At 41.8% G+C, this 20,000-nt stretch overlaps 1 protein-coding gene across 29 annotated transcripts in view; it reads right to left on the bottom strand.

The window, feature by feature from the left end:
• Positions 1 to 90: 90 nt before the first annotated feature.
• Positions 91 to 20,000, bottom strand: part of ptprfa (protein tyrosine phosphatase receptor type Fa) — a 362,404-nt gene continuing 342,494 nt past the window's right edge. For all 29 annotated transcript variants that reach the window (XM_034882227.1, XM_034882230.1, XM_034882238.1 and 26 more), the window contains 7 exons: positions 18,957 to 19,242; positions 16,241 to 16,419; positions 7,245 to 7,371; positions 5,993 to 6,118; positions 5,400 to 5,554; positions 2,222 to 2,357; positions 91 to 172 (listed from right to left, as the gene is read on the bottom strand). In XM_034882227.1, coding sequence (XP_034738118.1) covers positions 104 to 172; positions 2,222 to 2,357; positions 5,400 to 5,554; positions 5,993 to 6,118; positions 7,245 to 7,371; positions 16,241 to 16,419; positions 18,957 to 19,242 — 1,078 coding nt within the window. In that variant the 3' untranslated portion in view covers positions 91 to 103. The remainder of the gene's footprint in view (positions 173 to 2,221; positions 2,358 to 5,399; positions 5,555 to 5,992; positions 6,119 to 7,244; positions 7,372 to 16,240; positions 16,420 to 18,956; positions 19,243 to 20,000) is intronic.

The raw sequence follows: 20,000 nt of genomic DNA, 5'->3' as shown, positions 1-20,000 counted from the left end.
CCCCCCCAGAGCCTCCTCATCAGGCCTCAGGGAATGATGGAGCGGAGTAGATGTGGCTCAGAGGAGACACACAACTCTTCTGAGGGTGTCTTTCTGGGTGGGGTTATGTTGCATAGTGATCAAAGCTTCCAAGGTACTCCAGAGCAGCTCGGTAGCACAGTTGGTACTGGTCCTAGTGGCAAAAAAACAAAACAACGTTTTGGTTAGTTTGTAAGTGGGAAGCCAGAATTAAAGCTACAGGGCGTGACTTTACCGCAACCATTGCCAAATCACTTGCTACAAAGCTTATTATTAGCCTTATTATCACCTCCAAACAACTCTTTCTGCATTTCAACACATTCTCACTCCCATCGAAGAAAGCGACGCGTGGTCATTTGTTGTTGACGGAAAAAAGTTTCCTATAGCGACATGCTTGGTCGGGACTCTTGGGTCGGGACTTACGTTTAACTGACATGCTGCCCATGAACCGGACAGAAAAAAAGGTGGGCGGGGTTATAATGAACATTTTAGTGACAACGGGTGCGTTCCATAGAGACGTAAAGAGTGATTTGTGCGCTGATATCTGATATTGAGAAACACTGACTAAGCGTCAACATTTTACGAGTAAGTATAGTGTCATTGTTTGTGTCGACTCTGTAGAAGTGTATATTACAATGCTAAAATTACTATTAATTTACATGGAGTCTGGTGGGTTTAGCGAACGCAATTTCACGGATGTTTTGATGTTTAAAAAAAGGATCTTACTCTTTAAAAGAAAGGTCAACCTCCTTAAGAATCTTTTCCATAATGTTGTCAGACACTTAGAATAATAATCTGAGTCCTTTGTGTGGCCAAACAAGCACTTTTATGAATGGAAATACAAGCTGCACAATTGCCCCTTTAAAGCTACAATATAGTGTGTGGTTTCTGTTGCCACATGATGAATTCTAAGTAGGGGTGTGACGAGACACCCGGCTCATGAGACAACCAAGACACGAGATTGGGTTTACGAGCTTGAGAAGAGACAAGATTTTAACACTTTTTACAGAAAACAAATGAATGAATGAGTATCAATGAATAAATATAGTAATAAATAAAACAAAGACTTGCTACATTGTTACTTATACAGGAGAGAAGCCAGTCATTTGAATTCAACCTTTCAGTGCTTAGTTTTTAACCCACCAGTTCCAATGTTACTTATTCCATGTGTTTGTTGAGGGAGTCTCTTTACTCAAGCCAGTAGTAGTTGATACCGAGACCTATTGTTTTCTCCTCATATTTATTACGTTCTTACGCACAAATAAATTACCCTCAAAAACTCAGATGATTTTTGTGAAGATAGATGCTATACTCTCCTCTGCACTTCTTCCTTCTTAAGAGCAGCACTAGACAAGGAAGTAGGCTACTCTAGGATCGATTTATGACCATTATAGGACGGAGAACATTTCATCCTTAAAATCATTAAAGTAAAGTTAGGTTCTGCTGTCTGCTTCATGACTCGTTTTAAAAGAGAAAGAGAGTCGTCTGTGTAAGGCAGGGACACAGTGAACTGCACGCTGTCCACAAGCTGTGACACAAGCCCCTCCTCCATGCAGTTGCTAGTAGCCAAGGAGGACACGGAGGATTCAAAAAACACCATGGACTCTTCCAAAGAGGTAATTATCTTCACTTGAGCTTCTGCGCACCCAACAAAACAATCTTCTGAATATATCTATACTGAGAAATACAGAGGGAGTTGTGTGGAGCTGATAGTCTTATTTAGCTGTGAAGCAACTCATTTAACAGATGGAATGTATTAAAAGGTTACGCACTAAAGCTATAACTCATATTGCAACTTGTTTTGCTGACTGCAGCAATCTTGCCTAATACTGGACCAATGCCAAATATTGTTGTTTTCATTAGACACAAAAACATGGAAAATAGGGTCCAGGCGGGGAAAAAAATCATACCCTTTAATGGTGCCATTTGTCTGTGATGGGGCCATGCTGGGCCACCAGGCTAAACACTTTATTTACCCTTTGAAAGGGGGTGCTTAGCTTCTCATAGATGCTATTGAAGGGAATTAGCTAGTTGAAAGATCTTCTGGACTGGTGTATTGCAGTGGATTATTATACTATGGAAAATTAACTTGTAATCAGATCTTAGCTGGTGGCTTGCAGGAACAATAAATATTGTGTGTATGCTATGAGAGCCACAAATGTATGGTCCCGTGTGAGAAACCCTGCATCCCGATTACTCATACCTCTGTCTGCACCATGGCTGGCCTCTGAGTTCGGAGCGTCTTGACGGTGTGGAACAGGTCCACCGCTCCCTCGTATCTCATCCTCTCCAAGACGATGCTCAGGGTAATGAACACACCGGTCCGCCCAACACCGGCACTGGTGGAAACGCACATGATAACCCTCTCATTACAGAGAAAAACGTTCGGAAATGTAAGACAGACAACGGCTTCATGTCCTATGGTCCTGCAGTAATTTTGGACAACTTATGTTCTTTCCCATTACCTTCTCACAAACTTTAGCATTTGTAAAATTATATCTTTATACAGCACCAAAATATACAGATAATATCTCTTAGCTTGAGTCTAGCTATTTTTTGTTGAATCCTGTAATATCAAACAAAATGTTGGAAACACCCTTCAGTATAACCGCAGCTGCAAACATGATCAGTAAACTCCTCTGTGGTCTATACTCTTAAGGTTCCACTTCCGGGATTGTTCCGTTGCTGCCAGAAAACCCGCCAGATTTCACTCATTTAGGACGGATATCCGTTGCCTTGAGCTTCCTTTGTGTTGCAGTTTTAAACTCGATATAGGAGGACTATGGTTACATGGTCCTCACATCTCTGCACGGTTAATCCAGACAGCTAGCTAGACTATCTGACTATCTGGTCTGCTCCCAATCACAGGAGCAGGCTGTCAGAGATTCCACTAGAGCTGAGTTGAACCCACGCAATCAAAGGAAGGTTTGAGTCTCAAAATAAACTCCCTCTCCTACCGTGTAACGCTATCGAAGGGGAGATGAGCGTCTCTAGAAGAATGTCTTGCCCTTCTCTGGCTGAGAAAAGCCGTGCCGTTCAGACAATGCTTGTGCCTGCTCGGCTTTGTGGTGTCAGTAGTGTCTGTGGCAAATTTAGGGCTTTTAACAATGAGTTAAAAGAAAAAAGTTAATGATTTTCCGTGTTGGGTTGCAACATTACGCCTGTTCCCACGCCGTTGTCTCAACCGAAGGGTGAAAGCAACTCTGACATGCGTAGCAGCCCACCAGCCATGAAGAGTTGCACTGGGAATCTAGCTAGGGCTGGTGTCATCCAGAGGAGCCATGACAACGGACGAATCCTTGTCAGGATCGGGAGCGACGCTGTGAGGGAGAACAGTGAATGGCACATGGAACCGGAGATTAGCCCAGACACACAAAAATGTCTTGGAGCTTTCTAGCTCGGAAAGGTTACGCAGAGAGTTCCGCTGTAAGCTCGCACATTGATTTTGTGAAGCAGCGGGATACTGGTGTCTCTTCGGGCAACACACGTGCCAGGCGTTCTAAACAGGGGTGCAGATCTCCTGTCATGAGGGAATCTTTTACACAAAGAGTGGACTCTCCACCCACAGGTGGTAGGACAGATCTGGCAGCCGTAGATCTCTTTGCCTTGCAGGACAACACGCAGTGTCCGGTGTTCCTCTCTCTGTTTGGCGTAAATGCACCTCAGTGGGGATGCTCAAGCCCACGCATGGTCAAACGTGCTAGTCTGTGCATTCCCTCCCCTCAGTCTGATCTCCCCTACCCTAGCAATGGTGAGAGCACAAGGCCTGTCACGCCACGGTGGTCATCCAAGCATTGGGTAGCAGAGATAATACAGCTCCTGGCAGGAGAGCCATGGCCTCTCCCCATACGCAGAGACCTTCTCTCCCAAGCAGAGCATAGCACTCTGAGCTTGTCCCGTGAGAGGTGGAACCTGAATGCATCAGGCCCGCCAGTGCAGGTCATTGACATCATTCAGAGTGTAAGGGCCACATCCACCTGCTCTCTTTACAGGGGAAAGTGTCTGGTTTTTCGGGATCATCCCTTTTCAGTGTTCTGTGGTGGACCTGCTGTGTTTCCTGCAGTTCCTGATGGATAAAGGGAAGGCTTTTTCAACCATTAAGGTGTACTTAGCTGCAGTCTCAGCTTGTCACGTGTGTTTCGGGGATGTGCCGAGGGGGCATCATCCCTTAGTTTGTCGTTTTCTGAAAGGGGCACATGAAAGGCCCCTAGTACCTCTGTGGGATTTGCCTCTCCCATCACCAATTTGAGCCTATGGAGGCCATGGAGATGAGATGTTTCTCTCTTGGCTTTAATCACTGCAGAGCTTACAGGTCTATTTGCCCTACCATGACTCTCTAAAGTCTGGTAGGGCATATGCTCATATATTTTCTAGTCCGATTGGCAGGCGACCGCTCTAGGCAACCGCTCTACCACTGAGCCACAGCCGCCCCAAGTTGGTGGAGTCAGCCTACAGGTGTCCCTCAGTGGAGCTCTTGGCATTTCACCCATCTCCATTCTGCTCAGGGGAGGAGAAAAGACTTCACATGTTATGCCTTGTCCAGGCTTTGCACATGTATGTGAGTCAGACGGCTAGGTTCAGAAAAGCGGATCAGATGTTCGGTTCTGGGGTACTCCTCATAAGGTGATGCCATTTTCCCGTCAGAGGCTGTCTCACTGGATTGTAGAGGCCATATCATTGGCCCATGAGTGTAAGGGTTTGAAGGCCCCCCAGGGTTGTGAGAGCTCATTCCACAAGGGGAATGGCCACTTCATGGGCCCTTTTCAGGGGTAGGTCTGCGAAGGAAATTTGTGCAGCGGCAAGCTGGGCTACACCTCACAGTTTTGAGGTTTTACAGATTGAATGTTTTCGGACCGTCCTAAGCCCAGGCTGTGCTGGAGGCTGCAGCCGATGGGTCACTGCGACTGTCGGCTTCGGGAGATTCATGAAATCGGGAGTGGTCTATATCTCCCATAGTGAAACACCGAACAAAGTTAGAAAAAGAACTTCAGGGTTGTAAATTATTGTTGGGTCTTTGTAAATTACAGTGTGGTCTAGACCTACTCTATCTGCAAAGTGTCCTGAGATGTTTCCTTTTATGATTTGATACTGTAAAGGAAATTAAATTAAACTGCACTGAGAAAAGAACACAGATAAGCCTGGTGTGCATTTCTAAAGCTAGACAGACTGGATTAATGCGTTGTTGCCACACATGCACGCCAACGCGTTCGCACCCGCACGCACACACACACACACACACACACACACACACACACACACACACACACACGCGCACACACACACACACACACACACACACACACACACACACACACACACACACACACACACACACACACACACACACACACACACACACACACACACACACACACAGATACCTGCAGTGCACAGTAATTGGTCCATCTTGTCCAAATTGCTCTTTAGTTTTATGGACTTGGCCGATGAAATCGATGAATCCCTCCCCAGTTTTTGGCACTCCTTGCTCTGGCCAGTCAGTGAACTGAAACTGCCTGATGGTCCTCGACTGCCCATCCTGACAGATACACAGGGAAAGGGAGACAGATACGTTAGTAACTCAAACACAACCCCGTCATTAGATCCAGTAGAGAACGGTGTAAAGTTGAGAGAAAATAACAAAGAAAACAAAACTCAAGCAGAAGACCCTCAGTCATGACGAGTGGAATCACCTTTTCCTTTTTCAGACATTGAACTCTGTGCCCTGTGTGGGGAGCTCGCAGTCCCAAACCTCCCACTTAAGTGCAGTGAAATTCTCAAAATGCTCAACAGACAAAGATGGTAAAAGAAACCTCTGCATGCAAAGAAAAATGGCACTCTGCCAGCACAAACATATTCTGTTGCAGAAATAGTGCCCTAAGTGCCGTTGATGTCCTTTCCAATTAAAACCAGCTGAGACCATCTTCCTTCTGCTGCAGCACGCAACAGCAGCGAAGCTTCGCGGAGGAGGACCTACCCTGGCGTCTGTGACTTTGAACTCTCTCAGGATGTACTGAGGCATGTTGTACTCAGCCATGGGGTCCACAACAAAGTACTGGTAGCGTGCGGAGCGCTCAGCAGGCCAGTACTGATGGCATTTTTCCTAAAGAATGGAGAGAAGGAAAGGGATCTGAGTATTACACTAGGTGATAATAAGTGCGACAGAATCTGTGGAAGTATTAAAACAATGTCAGTTCAAGATTATGCATTACTTACATACATATATAATAATAAATATTGCAGTTACTGTGTCATCTTCTCTTGATTTTTGTCTGTGTGGTTGGTGCACGAATGGGGTGGTAGATGTGTTCATGATGCCAGTTGTGTGTTTCGTATGTTGTTACAAAATAAAAGTAAATGATTGTTAATCACAAAAAAAGAATGGAGATGTGGGGCACTTAATTAGTGTATATGTAAGTTGTTGTGAGTTGTGCCTTTTTTCTTTTTGGACTTGCTTCTGTGGTCCTGCTCTACGCCCTGCTACGCCCTGCACGGCTACTACTAACATCTCTAGTCCTAGGGGGGAGATTGTTGGGTCTTTGTAAATTATAGTGTCATCTAGCTGTGTCCTGGAAGTATTTTGATTGAATCATCGTTTAAGAACCTGCCTGTGAGGCAAGAAAATAATTATGACATATCAAAAGATGTTATTAATACAACAAATAGTTGTATGTAAAAATATGTATTTTGATTTTTCTCAAAAATATGCTGATGATTACTGTTTTTAAGCTGTAGGATTTCAATTTACAGATTTAGTAGTCATATGAAAGTAATACAACTTAAAATATACTATACTACAACACATACATTGAACTGATATTTTAAATGTACAATACTAATTGTTTAGACAAAGTACATGCTAAAAATGCATTTGACAGTTAGTTATGGAGGAGGTATTTGCTAATTCTACGAGATTTTACAGGTTTTTCAAATGTCTAACTAAGCACACTGTAGATCAAGTTAAATTACCCCAAACATTATACTCAATCATGCTAAAAAGGAAGTGAACCAAATTCTAATTACTATAAATGTTAAAATACATTCCATATTTGTATTTTTTTGGTGTTTCTATGTTTTATTTGTACATATTTCATCTACAGTATGGGTATCAAAAATCCATATTTCGATACTCTCATATATCATTTAGGCTTAATTTGACTCAATAAGATGTAATACTTCTTGATGCTAAATGACATGACATGACATAAGGTGTGAAGGTGATGCATTACCCGTCCCATCTCGCGGAGTTTGGTGAGCATGACTACAATGGTGGAGTTGTGTTCCCACAACATTCTCCAGAAGTCCTCAGTGGTCTCGGCTAACGGGCCCTGGGTGGCCATGTATGCTTTCTGCTGCCTGCAAATTGGAAGAGAGACACTTCTGTGTTTACTCCTCAGGGTTCTCTGGATACCGTTTCAACTTTCTTCTTCTTCAGACCTACCTACATTTTAAGAAATACCTCCGTAAAATAACAGAAAAGGTTCTGGTACTTTATTACCCAGACTTTGTCCCATACTTAAAAATACAAGGAATTGTGTTAGGTCTATTAAATAAGATTCAAAAGCTCATTCACAGCTGCTCCGTTAAAAAAACTTCTGAAAACGTTAAAAAATACTTTAAAAACATAGGGAAAAGCAACAAAAAGGTCCAAAAAATGCATAAGAAATGAGGTAGAAAGTGTCACAAGTCAGACAAAGCAAAAAAGACTTCTTTAACTTCGCAAAACCAAACTCCATGTTTTTTTCGGATCAGTATAAGGTCCTGGTGCAGAATTCCATTTTACTGTAATAAAAATATAGGTATGGCAGATAAATAATGATGCTGGTTAATTACTACATCCAGTCATCTTTATGTCATCATAATAAATAGCCAATAAAACCCTTTTACATACTGGATTGGATGAGTTTGATTGTGGACATGTGGGGCTGGATGAAGCTGCTAGGGGCAACCTTTACTCAAAATAGATAGTAATGGAAATAGAGGCTCACACATGCCCAATTGTCATTGATTGGTTTTAAAGGAGGTGGAGAGACATTGCTCTCCATCCAATACATATCAATGCAAATGTAGCTTCTAACTTTTATCAGGGGGAAACCGCCCAAAAAGTAGCCAAGATTATCACACCACCCAATCTGGCAACACTGTTGTCTGTGAACTAGTGCACACACGTAAATACCCATAAATACAATAAATACGGTAGAATACATATAGCATCTTGGCAAATGGCAAAGTTGTACTTGTACTACCTGGGACATTTGCTCTGTGTACAATAGTTAGTGATCATTTGATTAAATGCTAAATTTTATTTTAGATATTATTGGGATCCCTACAAGCTGATGCAGAACATCCCACAAAATAGAAAACATGGCTAGTGATATTCTTTCTTGCTAACATATAACTATACATGTTTCTTCATCATATACATGTATACTCATAAGCACTGAATAGCCAAAAGTGAAATCTTACAACATATTGATATACATATTCCTATATATATATAAAAAAGGTGTAATGGGCACAGTATTGTAATGTAACTAAGTCCATTAACTTGAATACAGTACTTCAGTCCAAATGTTGAGGTACTTGTACTTCCCTTGAGTCTTTTCTATTCCTGCTACTTTCTACTTCTACTCTGCTACATTTCAGAAAGAAACATTGTACTTTTTACTACATGCATCTCACAGCTTTAGTTTCCACTTATACTTCACATTAAGATTTCTGCACACATAACAGACACATAGTTTATAAAATGGGATCTTTTATCATTATCATACAGGCTTAACATTAGAAATGATTAGATGATTAATCACTTAGTTCATTGTCAAAACCTTTTGAGGATTTTTGTGCATTGAGTGCTTTTACTTTGAATACTTTAAGTGCATTTTCCCGATGATACTTGCATACTTTTAATAAAGTAACATTTTCCCTGCAGGACTTGAACTTGTAGCAAAGTATTTTTACACTGTGGTATTAGTACCTTTACTGAACCCTGGTGTTGTCTTTGGGTCAAATTGACCATTCTCAATGTGTTTTACATCAGAAATATGGACTTCTTTCAACCTAATTGCCCAAAAGTAACATGGATGATTCCATACAACATTCTTCAGGTAAAAGTAATGAAGTACTTTCATTGAATTTTTTGGATGTTTTATTTAATCTTATAGCATCTGAATGTCTAGGATAAAGATAATTGTTCACGATGCTTCATGAGGATTCATTTTGCCGTCACTACTTGCTAGCAGACCTATTCTTCTCTGCTGGGACATTATTTCATATGTTGGTGTAGCCTAATAACACCACCTTATTCTTAAAAACCAACTGACATACAGTGATCCTGGGACTTTTGGGGCCATTGAGGCCCTTGGGGTCTGGCTCCGTATGGGAAGTTGCCCACTTTGCCCAGTTTTTGTATGCGTAAACTGAAAATCTAAATAAAAACCTACAAAAGAGCTTCAACCCCTGTGCTTTAATAAAGCAATCTTTCTATAATATACTGTGCATCCACCTATAATGTGCAATACATTATGAATTTCTGTCATCATATTTATGTATGTGAGCTTGCAATAATATTACAAAAGTAAAATTGAGTTCATAGCAACACCAAAGATTCTTTTGTAACTTAAAACAATGTTGCACAAATCGGTGAATTCACTTTGCAGCTATCTACTGGCTATAACCACACTATGCAAGGTTTTTTTCTTATACTTTTATTGATCCCAATGGGAGAAATTACAATCAACACTGTGTTTATTAGTAATCCCTACACACACGCTCCTAATCATTGACAAATGGGCTAACACCCTGAGCAGTTGGGATACAGCGTGTTGCTCTAGGAAGGGTATCTCCAGGTACAGAGCCACACTCCGTACGGGGTCTTGAACCCACGACCCTCTAGGTCCCAACTCAACTCCCTACAGACTGAGCTATTGCCACCTTTCCAGATTTGGAAGCAGATCTGTAGTACAAATGAGACATAATGGGATGATTTTGCTTCCAAGCTGTAGAGGAGGAAAGACCGGAGGACCGAAGAGGAAATGTGCTTTGGAGCTGCATCAATAGCTTCTAGTTCTAGGCAATGATTCCCCACAACTGTTGAATGAACTCAAATGAAATCAAGTGTTAAATATTTAATATCACAGAGCCCCTTAAAGTAAATTTGATGAGTCTGCTGTTGCTAATGTATGCACTGATATTTAAATGCTTTTGCTTGAACACAGACCCTTTTTAACAACGCTGTTAAAATGACAGATGCCATCCCAGCTGCTCAGCTCAGCTCTGGGCTCCGGAACCACTCCCAACCTGCCCGCTGGGGGGCAGTGTTGAAGCATGCAGCACATGGCTTGGGTGATGCAGTCAAGCCTGTTTGCCTGAGTGCCTCAGTGCCAGTACAGCACACATATTGAGTATTGCTGTTCTGTTATCTGTATACATCAGTGCTCTGTCATTTGTGCGTGTCAGAGATGGCTAGAGGCACTGTTGTTTTTGGTTTGCGAGTCCGCCCCTGTCCCGCTCTCAGGTGTTAGCTCTGTGCAACAGGCATTGGAACTATTGTTAGAATACCTTCATAATACGACAAACGAATAAACTTAGAAACAAAAGCCTCTGTATTTCGTTGAGACTCTGGCACGGCTGTCCCTTTGCCTGCTGGCTGTTCTGGCTCACCAATGCACACAGTGATTAGAGGAACTTAGATGAGTACCAAATGTGGGATGTTCAATAATAATGATAGTTTGGCTGCTAAAGAGCACCCAAAACTGTAAACTGTTTGCTAATGTCGCTATATCGTTACGCTGATTGATAAAACAACATATGCTGTATATATCATAGTGAAAATCCAAGAAGAAGTGTGTTTAAAGGACCAAGCTTTATTCTATACTGTTCCTATTGTCAACAAATCCTCATGAAAGACAAGCAACCAATGGTTCATGCCGTCTCTCGCTACTTTCTGATTCCCCTCACCTGTGTGTGGCAGGAGCGAACAGTGCATTTGTTGAGCACTATTTTCAGCTGCGGATGAATACACATTTAGTGTTCTAGTCTAGTGAGCATTTGGGACAGCAGGACTGAGTCAAAATAAACTACAGTGGTATTAATGAGACATGTCAAAAGACAAATGCTTAACAATTCACCCATTCACTGCTGCTGGCCTGCCCATTGGAGGCCACTTGGGATTCAGTGTCTTGATCAAGGCCACTTTCCCATGTTGTTGACATTACACATATAGAGTATTGTAATCTGTGTTTATTGTTGTCTGTGTGAGTAGCCATGTTCACATGATGTCACATAATAAATTAGGGATTGAGTAAAAAATGCCCCCCCTGTGAACTCCTGTAAATGGAATGCATTTACATAGCGCTTTTGTCCAAAGTGCTCTACAATTCTACCTCTCATTCACCCGTTCACACACAGTCACACACCACTAGCAGCGGGTTTCCACCCAGGGGATGCTACCAACCCTTCGGTCAGTAGACGACGCTCTAGCTACTGAATTGCAAAAAGCCCCAAATTGAAACTAACAAGAGTCTAAATAATGGTTTAGATAAAGTGATAACGGATAAAAACATTGGCCAATCAAACAAAAAAGAAGATGTGACTATATGTAATTTAGAAGAATGCACATTGTGACGGGTCACAGATTTCTTATCCTGAAAAGTCTATGCAGACAGGTAAAAGGCAGCAGGAGTTATCCTTAGATAGGCCTAATTGTGTCTTCATTTTCTGTCTTTTTTTAAGATTATTATTTTTTCTCATTTTAGGCCTTTACAGGATAGCTGAAGACATGAAAGAGGGGGAAGGACATGCAGCAAAGGGCCGCAGGTTGCAGTCAATCCGGGGCCCGCTTCATCAAGGAGTAAACCTCTAATTGCTTGCTCTTGGGGGAATTACTAGAATTGTTGGGGCTCTCTAAATTATAGAGTGTGGTCTAGAACTACTCTACCTATAAAGTGTCTCAAGAGAACTTTTCTTATGATTTGATACTATAAATAAAATTGAGTTGAAATACACATATGGGCACCTGCTCTACCAACTGAGCTATCCGGGCACGACTAGCTTTATTTAGAAGGAATCAGCTGTATTTACGGCTGATATTGGGCAGAACCATCACAGAAAAAGGGAAAGTGACCGGATGGGCAAAAACTAGAGTCAATCTCGGTCGACCTTTTAACAGATGGAGACAATTACGGGATTGTAATTGATTCAAAAATGTCCCAGAATAGGCCCCGAGGTATTTAATATCATTTACAATGTGTGATGTGCTTGCACGTCAGTGGCCTAGATTAAATTACATCCCTCTTCCATTCAGTGCAGACGTTTGTGTTGGCCTACTACTTTCTTTTCCCTTGTCACCCTGTAGTTGTGTTGAGCGTCCATGGGTTTCATGAAATGCACTATATGAAAGTTATTATGACGTTGGTTGCTACAACAATATCAAGAATGCTTCGGCTCGTGACACAAAGACAGTGATACCAGGTTTAGCTCACGATACATCCAAAGTAGGCTAAATTGCCTTATGCCACACTTGAAGTGCAACGATGCATCTGTAACTTATTCTCTCATTGTAAATAAATGATTTGCCGTCTGAGCTAAATATTTATAGCAACTATATAACCTCCCCATAACGCTTTTAGCAGGAAGTCCATTCTATTTAAGTATTCTCTAATCAAGACGTAATGATAAACTGGAGTTTTTACTTTTTTACTGACTTTTTGTATCACATCATCAGGGACAGGCACCAAGTTGAATCACTACAGTTGATACATTGAGGTGATTGTAATGTCTCTCCCCCTCACCTTAATCCATCCTAATCCACACTGTGCACTACAAAGGCTGAGCTCGGAGAGTGCTGGATCCCCCTCAATCTCACTCCACTGTTAATTACTGCAAGAGGAATTGCAGGACACCCCTGCCTCTTTCCCCATCCTCCCTTAGGTGGAGGTGCCCAGGGGACTTCATTAGGCACTGACAGCCCAGAACAAGACACACCCACCCTCGCTGCAAGTTAAAGTCCTGATTCATTAGCACAGACTTTACTCTGCTAGAGCAATGGCAAGTATTTCCAATTAGTGTTAATATTTTCAGAAAAGAAATGCTTCTCCAAGAGGTCTGGGATTGGCTATTTATCTGACATGTGGTGACATTAAATATTTGTACGTAGTTGTGTTACAAACTCAGGCAGACTCTCTTTCCCTCTCTTTATTTAGCTTTTGCATAGTGACGGAGGTCTTTTTCATTCATGATTTGCTCTATAAGACAATTACATATTGAAGGATTGCTTCACAGAGAGCCAGAGACAGAGATCTGTCTTCAAATGTCACAACTTTGTGCTTGTACTATTTTGTTTGTGACAGATGGTACAAGTGTGGATGACGTCAGTCCAGTTGTCGAGTCTTTACACTGGTTTTGACGTCCCTCAAAGAATTGAGTTCAAAATAGCTCTGTTGGTTTATAAAGCACTGAACGGTTTAGGGACAAAACACATTTCTGATCTGCAGACGTGTCCCAGACCTCTCAGGCGGTGTAGGACACGTCTACTTTCTGTCCCCAGAGTCCCAACTAAAGACGGTGAAGCAGCGTTCAGTTTTTGAGCTCCATATAGATTTAAAAAACTGAAGGTCTACCGCAACTCCCAGTTCTTTTAATCAAGGCTGAAGAAACTTCTCTTTGATGCTGCTTTTCTTTAAATAATTGTTGTTTGTTTCTTTTTAAGTACTCTAACTTTAATGCTCAAATTTGATCTGTTTTTATATTAATTGCTTTTAACTGCTCTTGATTTTTTTATTTAAAGCACTTTGAATTGCCCTTTTGCTGAAATGTGCTATAGAAAAAAAGCTGCCTTGCCTTGCCTTATATTTTATTATATTTTTTCATAGTACTGAAACTCCCAATGTTAGTGTTGATTAAAGCCCGACCGATAAAGGATTTTTAAGGCCGATCCGATACGAATATATGGTCATTTAAATATCTGATGTGCTGATATATTGGCCGATATTCTGTATACATTTTAAAAAAATCCGGAACGCATTACAAAACATGAATAGATTTCCCTAACATTAGTTATTTGTAGTTATTTATGAGTTCTCACTAAAATAATATGATAATAAATTGTGTTATTGTCACAGAACAGAGGAACGTGAAAATATATTAAAGTTCTGATTAATAAAATGTACAAAAATACAAACTTAAGACATGAAAAAAACAGTATTGTCAACAGGGACGTTGTAGACCGTCCTCTGGTGGACAGACTATACAACGCCAATACTAACAGGGACGTTGTAGAGCGACCTCTGGTGGACAGACTATGCAACACCATCACTAACAGGGACGTTGTAGAGCGTCCTCTGGTGGACAGGCTATGCAATGCCAACACTAACAGGGACGTTGTATAGCGCCCTCTGGTGGACAGACTATGCAACACCATCACTAACAGGGACGCTGTAGAGCGTCCTCTGGTGGACAGGCTGTGCAACGCCAACACTAACAGGGACGTTGTAGAGCGTCCTCTGGTGGACGGGCTGTGCAACGCCAACACTAACAGGGACGTTGTAGAGCGTCCTCTGGTGGACAGGCTATGCAACGCCATCACTAACACGGACGTCGTAGAGCGTCCTCTGGTGGACAGATTAGCAACGCTAACACTCATAACATGTTTGACAGTCCGTTTTTATTTTTTAAATATTCATTTATTTTATTCAGAATCATTTTTGTGTCATTATAAATGACTCTGATGAATGAATATTTAAAAAAAATGCTGAAACCGATACATCGGGTAATGCCCGATATCAGCAATTAATATCGGCCCGCCGATATATCGGTTGGGCTCTAATGCTGATTGATAGATTTACCAGATTAGACTGGAGATGCTTGCGTATTTTTCATTTGCTTTTAGTATCAACAAATGCACTAGGAATCTGTACACAGAGAGTAACAATCTGTGGTTCTGAGAAGATGTAGTGTGTGTGGTGGGACAGTTTCCTGGCAGACCCCAGTCAGGTGCAGTGAAGCTGCCAGAATGCTTCATCACAGCTGCTTTTCAGATGCTAGAACAGCTTCAGCAACCCACCTACACCTTTCCGATGCCAGAATTCGTGTTACAGTTTCCAAAACCGACAATCTGACACTCTCACACACTTCAGTCAGCTGTGTGCAGGTGCGATAGGAGCCAGGGTTTAAACTTCTCTCTCTAGCTCTCGGTTTTTCTTTCATCACGAGTGCAACACCAGGAATGTCTTCCAGGGGAGACTATGTGAGAATATGTGTTCGCTAGTCTCGCATTGACAGACCGTTGACACAGCGCCGTGGAGGACGGATGAAGTTGTTCACAAACTACAGTAACATGAGCTATTTAAATTAGCTGGATCGATGATTAAACCCTTATATGGGTAACTCTAAAAAGTTGAACTATTCCTTTTTAAATCTGATCAGTAGAGTTATGAAAAAATCTGTAAATAATACATTGGTTTGTAATGCAGTAATTCAGTTAAGTGTATTCAAATTGTTAATGGCTAAAGAAGTCCTTGTTGTCATTCTGCACAAAGGAGTAAAGTGATGTCTGGGAGTTAAACAGTCATGTGGACACAGTATTGTAGTAATATTGTAGTTTCTCTGGCATGTCACCTTTCTCGAACAGGCTGTTCATACACAAGAGGGAAAAGAGAGAATTAAAAACTGTCATAAGACCAATTTGTTTTGACAAGTAACACGACAGAAGGAGGGGGGGCAGGGAAACACTGGACTCTATGTCATGACCCCAAAGTATTTGCAATTTAGTATACTTCTACAAAATACACTGAAATTAATATTAATTAATTAATAAAACCCTAATATGAATTGACATGCAAGTGCACTTTTTGTCAATGTACTTAGAATATATATATATATATATATATACCTGTATATTGAATAAAGCAAAATCAAATTATATTTTAATGAAGGATACTGTTAGTGTATTACAAATGAGTATTCTTTCCATAAGTACACAAAATTATGAGTATAAGTTTGAAATGTTATGCGTAATTTCACTCAAGCAATCAATCAAGCACAACAAGTAAAAGTATACTTGTACTAAAATGTATGTATTTAATTTATGTTTATTTTATGTTTTATTTTTGACTGGGGTACCACCCCCAAAACATTATTTTCTTGTGCATAATATTATCCTCTCTATTATCTCTTTCGGTGGCCCTGTGTGTCACACACCACAGTGAAACGGTTGCCATGGATTTACCTGTATCCGTCGATGAAGCTGGCGTTGATGTAGTCGGAGCCCTCCACCCCTCTGATTGGCTGCAGGCAGACACGGGTGGACTCGAAAGGCATGATGTTCACCAGGCGGTTCTTGAATTTGTTACACGGCAGGTTGGCACTGATGAATCTTGAGGTATGTGCTTTAGAGCTGGCCAGTTTCTGCGGACACAGAAAGGAAGACACGTGCACTGCAGCTTTAACAACGTCACTCACTGTCTCCACTGTCCGTCTAAGGTCTTACAAAGAGCTAAGACAGACTGAGCTCATGAAATGCCGTATGTATGGCACGTCAATTTGTATGCAGTCATTGCCGTGTTAATAAGACGCATAGCGTGTTTGTCAATGAATTGGGGCAGTAGCTCAATCTGTGGGGAGATGGGTTAAGAACCGGAGAGTTGCAGGTTCAAGTCCCCATTCGGACCAGTGTGGGGAAGTACTGTAAATATGGTTGTGGTCTGGTAGCTGGAGAGGTGCCAGTTCACCTCCTGGACACTGTCAATGTGCTCTTGAGCAAGGCACCGAAACCCCCATTGCGCGGGTGTCTTTCCATTGGCAGCTGTCACGTTTCCTAAACTCAACCATCTGTTTCCTTTTTTTATTAAATCCAACCCTGTTCTTTTTTCCTAATCCCAAACGCTTGTCACATAGCTCAACATTTTAAAAAGTTGGTGTGTACTGTATATTATTTGAAGTCATGATGTCATGTTGTAATACAACCAGACTTGGTGCAATGTGGTAAGGTTGTTGGGAGGGGGGGGGGGCGTTGTGTGTTTTGTTAATCACACAACACAATCACAAAAAAAAACATCCTGAAGACATTGACAAGTCAAAACAAATACATATTTGCTCTGAGCTGATGTAGAGAGGCCTGTATCAATGCATATTAATACAACATTTGAATGGAAACATCCCAACTGAGATTTTGAGAAGTGCTTGCGAAAGAAATTTACAGTGAGTCGAGGATGAAAACCTAATTATTCTCCGACCAGATTTACGGTCATCCTGCTTGCTTGAACAAGCAGCATCATTCGGGTTGTGGCCTGCCGCCCCATGCACGATGAGTGTTGAATCACTGTGGTGCCGATCAGTGTGGAGTGAGCAGCAGAGGGTGGTGCAGTGCTGCGGCTCATACCCTGTCAAACCACCAAACGCAGCAGGCCCTAATCGCTAGACCGTCAGACATCCAGTTTGTCCCGGCCCTGTCTCCTTCCCTCCATCACTCTCTCTCCCTCTGCACCCTCCCTCTCCTTCGGCCTGTCGTCTGAAGCTCAGAAGTTAAGCTGCCGCAGCTCCTCTTCTGAGAAGGAGATCATCTCTGTTGTACAGGCGGAGGATAAAAATCCTTCACTAGCTGTCACTGCATCATTAAACCGTTAAAGGGGCCCTCCAGCCATTTAGGATTGCTCTTCAATTATGTTGGAAGACCTGGATTTAATAAAAAACAACTAATGGCCAAAACGGATGCAACAGAGACTGAGATATCCTGACTGGAGATGTCCATTGAACTGTTGTTATTGTTGATTCTGACTTTATATGCTCTAGAACCAAGTCAACAACAAAAACTACATTTTAACATTTTAAAAAATGGAATAGGAGTACAGCTAGAGGCTTCTTGTCTCAGGTAGAAAAATGTGCCTTTCTTGGTGCAACAAGTCAAATTGTCATGCTGTGTAAATCGATTTGAGTGCTCTGGTGCTAGCAAGGCCACGAGGCAAAACGACATGTACAGTACAAGATGGACGGAAAAAGGGAAATAGGTGATGATCAAGCAAACATGCAAGTCAAGTTTTAAATATGAAGCAACATTTCCCTGCTGTGGGGATTGTGTTGTTGTATCTTTGGAGTGTAAAAACTTTGGGCAACTTGAATTTTTAATTTGTACAACAGAAACATGAGAAGAATGACAATGCTATTTCAATTACGTTTCAATGTGGCTCCTTTAGTTAGAGACATTTAAAAATGCAAGGAATTCAGGGTGAAGGGAGAACGACGTGAAAAGTTTGGAAACCATTGGGTCCAGACTACCACAACACCCTCCTCAGCCTAAAAAGACTGGTACCAGAGTCCGTACAAGAGAGCACAAATTTGGTCCCAATACACCTGTTCTAAGATATTAGCTTTGCTAATAAGAAATTGATTATAGGAATGCAGGGTATAAGGAAATTATGTAATTGCTATTATTTTTGACTGATTCTGTGATATGATTCAGGATATTGGAGGGAATGATAATTTTTACACAATTTAGTCATTATTAATTAAAAATATCAAAATGATTAGTGTGATTTTTGCAAAAATCTGTTCAAAACAAAATACTTTTTTCTTTTGACTGTAGAATAGGATTTGTAGGCTGGGGAGTCTTAGCAGCAGTTTTAGGTTTGACACATATTTTTCCTTTAACAAATATTGCCCCCCCTCCCCCCATGCGATTACGATATTGCACTAGTCCATATTGCAATTTTGATAAAAATTGTGATTAATTGTGCAGCCCTAATTGATTATACTTCTGTTTTTTTTAATTTTATAATGCCATTTACCCCAACAACCGTTTTGTTTCATAATGCAACATTGCATCTCAAAGTCTGTCAATCAAGACAAACACACCAGAGCCAGTTGTGTGATCGGAGTTCCACTTTAAATCAATCAAGCTGCGCAAACTCACCATTAATAAAACAATCACAAACAAAAAAGGTACCAACCTTAAATTCCAGTTCCATGGCGGTGACACTCTCTCCGGGAGGGATCTGGGTGAGCTTCTGGATGTGGGCGTACAGGTTCCGGGCAGGGACTTCTGTGTTGCCACATGTTGCAGCTTCCAGCAGGGCCTCGTGGATGAATATGTACTGATCTTCTGTTTGCACCATGTAGTTCCTCTGAGCGCGCATACATGTCACATGACCGTAAACGTCCACCGACTTCTCGTGTTTCATCCTCTCCAGCATGGCTTCGATCACAATGAGGCAGCCTGTTCGACCCACGCCGGCACTGACAGAGCACACAGACAAAACAATGGTTTATTGGCATGTGTAGTTACCAGCTTGTGTGTGTGTGTGTGTGTGTGTGTGTGTGTGTGTGTGTGTGAGTGTGTGTGAGAGAAGGGTTTCCGCCAGTGTATTGCAAGCCTGGAGGCCCACCGGGCCTAAGTTGCTCCCCACCAGGCCTAATCTACTGGGGATGAAAGCATTTTGATTATTAAACTAATTACAGTGGGGCGGCTTGGTTGTAAACGTGGACATAGTCATGTTTCAAATCTCCAGTTAGCTTTAAGGACTGACTTGATGTAGATCCATATGGTATCTGTCATATATATTTTTTTTTAATTGTCAATTTTGCAATTTTGTCCATAATTCTGTTATCCAGAAACTACTGGGCTCTACATGAATGCTGCCATCAGTCTGAGACTGGCCCCTGCCGGGCCCTATGAAAAAAGAAAAAAAAGACACTTGCCACTGAACCAAGCCCTGGTGTGTGTGCGTGTGTGTGTGTGTGTGTGTGTGTGTGTGTTCTCGTTTAACTACATTAGTGGGGTCCAAAAACCAGGAGTCGAGTATACTTGTGGGGTCCGGACCAATTTGTGGGGCCCGGACCAATTTGTGGGGCCAAAATGCGGCACCCCACAACTTTAAAGGGCTGTTTGAGGTTTAAGACTTGGTTTTAAGATTAGAATTAGGCTGAATCCCATTTCCCCGTCTTACCCCTACCCCTTGGCCCTTACCCCTACCCCTTGGCCCTTGAAACCAAGG

Source organism: Etheostoma cragini, chromosome 9, assembly GCF_013103735.1.
Source record: "Etheostoma cragini isolate CJK2018 chromosome 9, CSU_Ecrag_1.0, whole genome shotgun sequence".
NCBI classification, from domain to species: domain Eukaryota; kingdom Metazoa; phylum Chordata; class Actinopteri; order Perciformes; family Percidae; genus Etheostoma; species Etheostoma cragini.
Note: the sequence above shows the minus strand (reverse complement) of the source record. Positions and strands in the feature narration are given on the sequence as shown.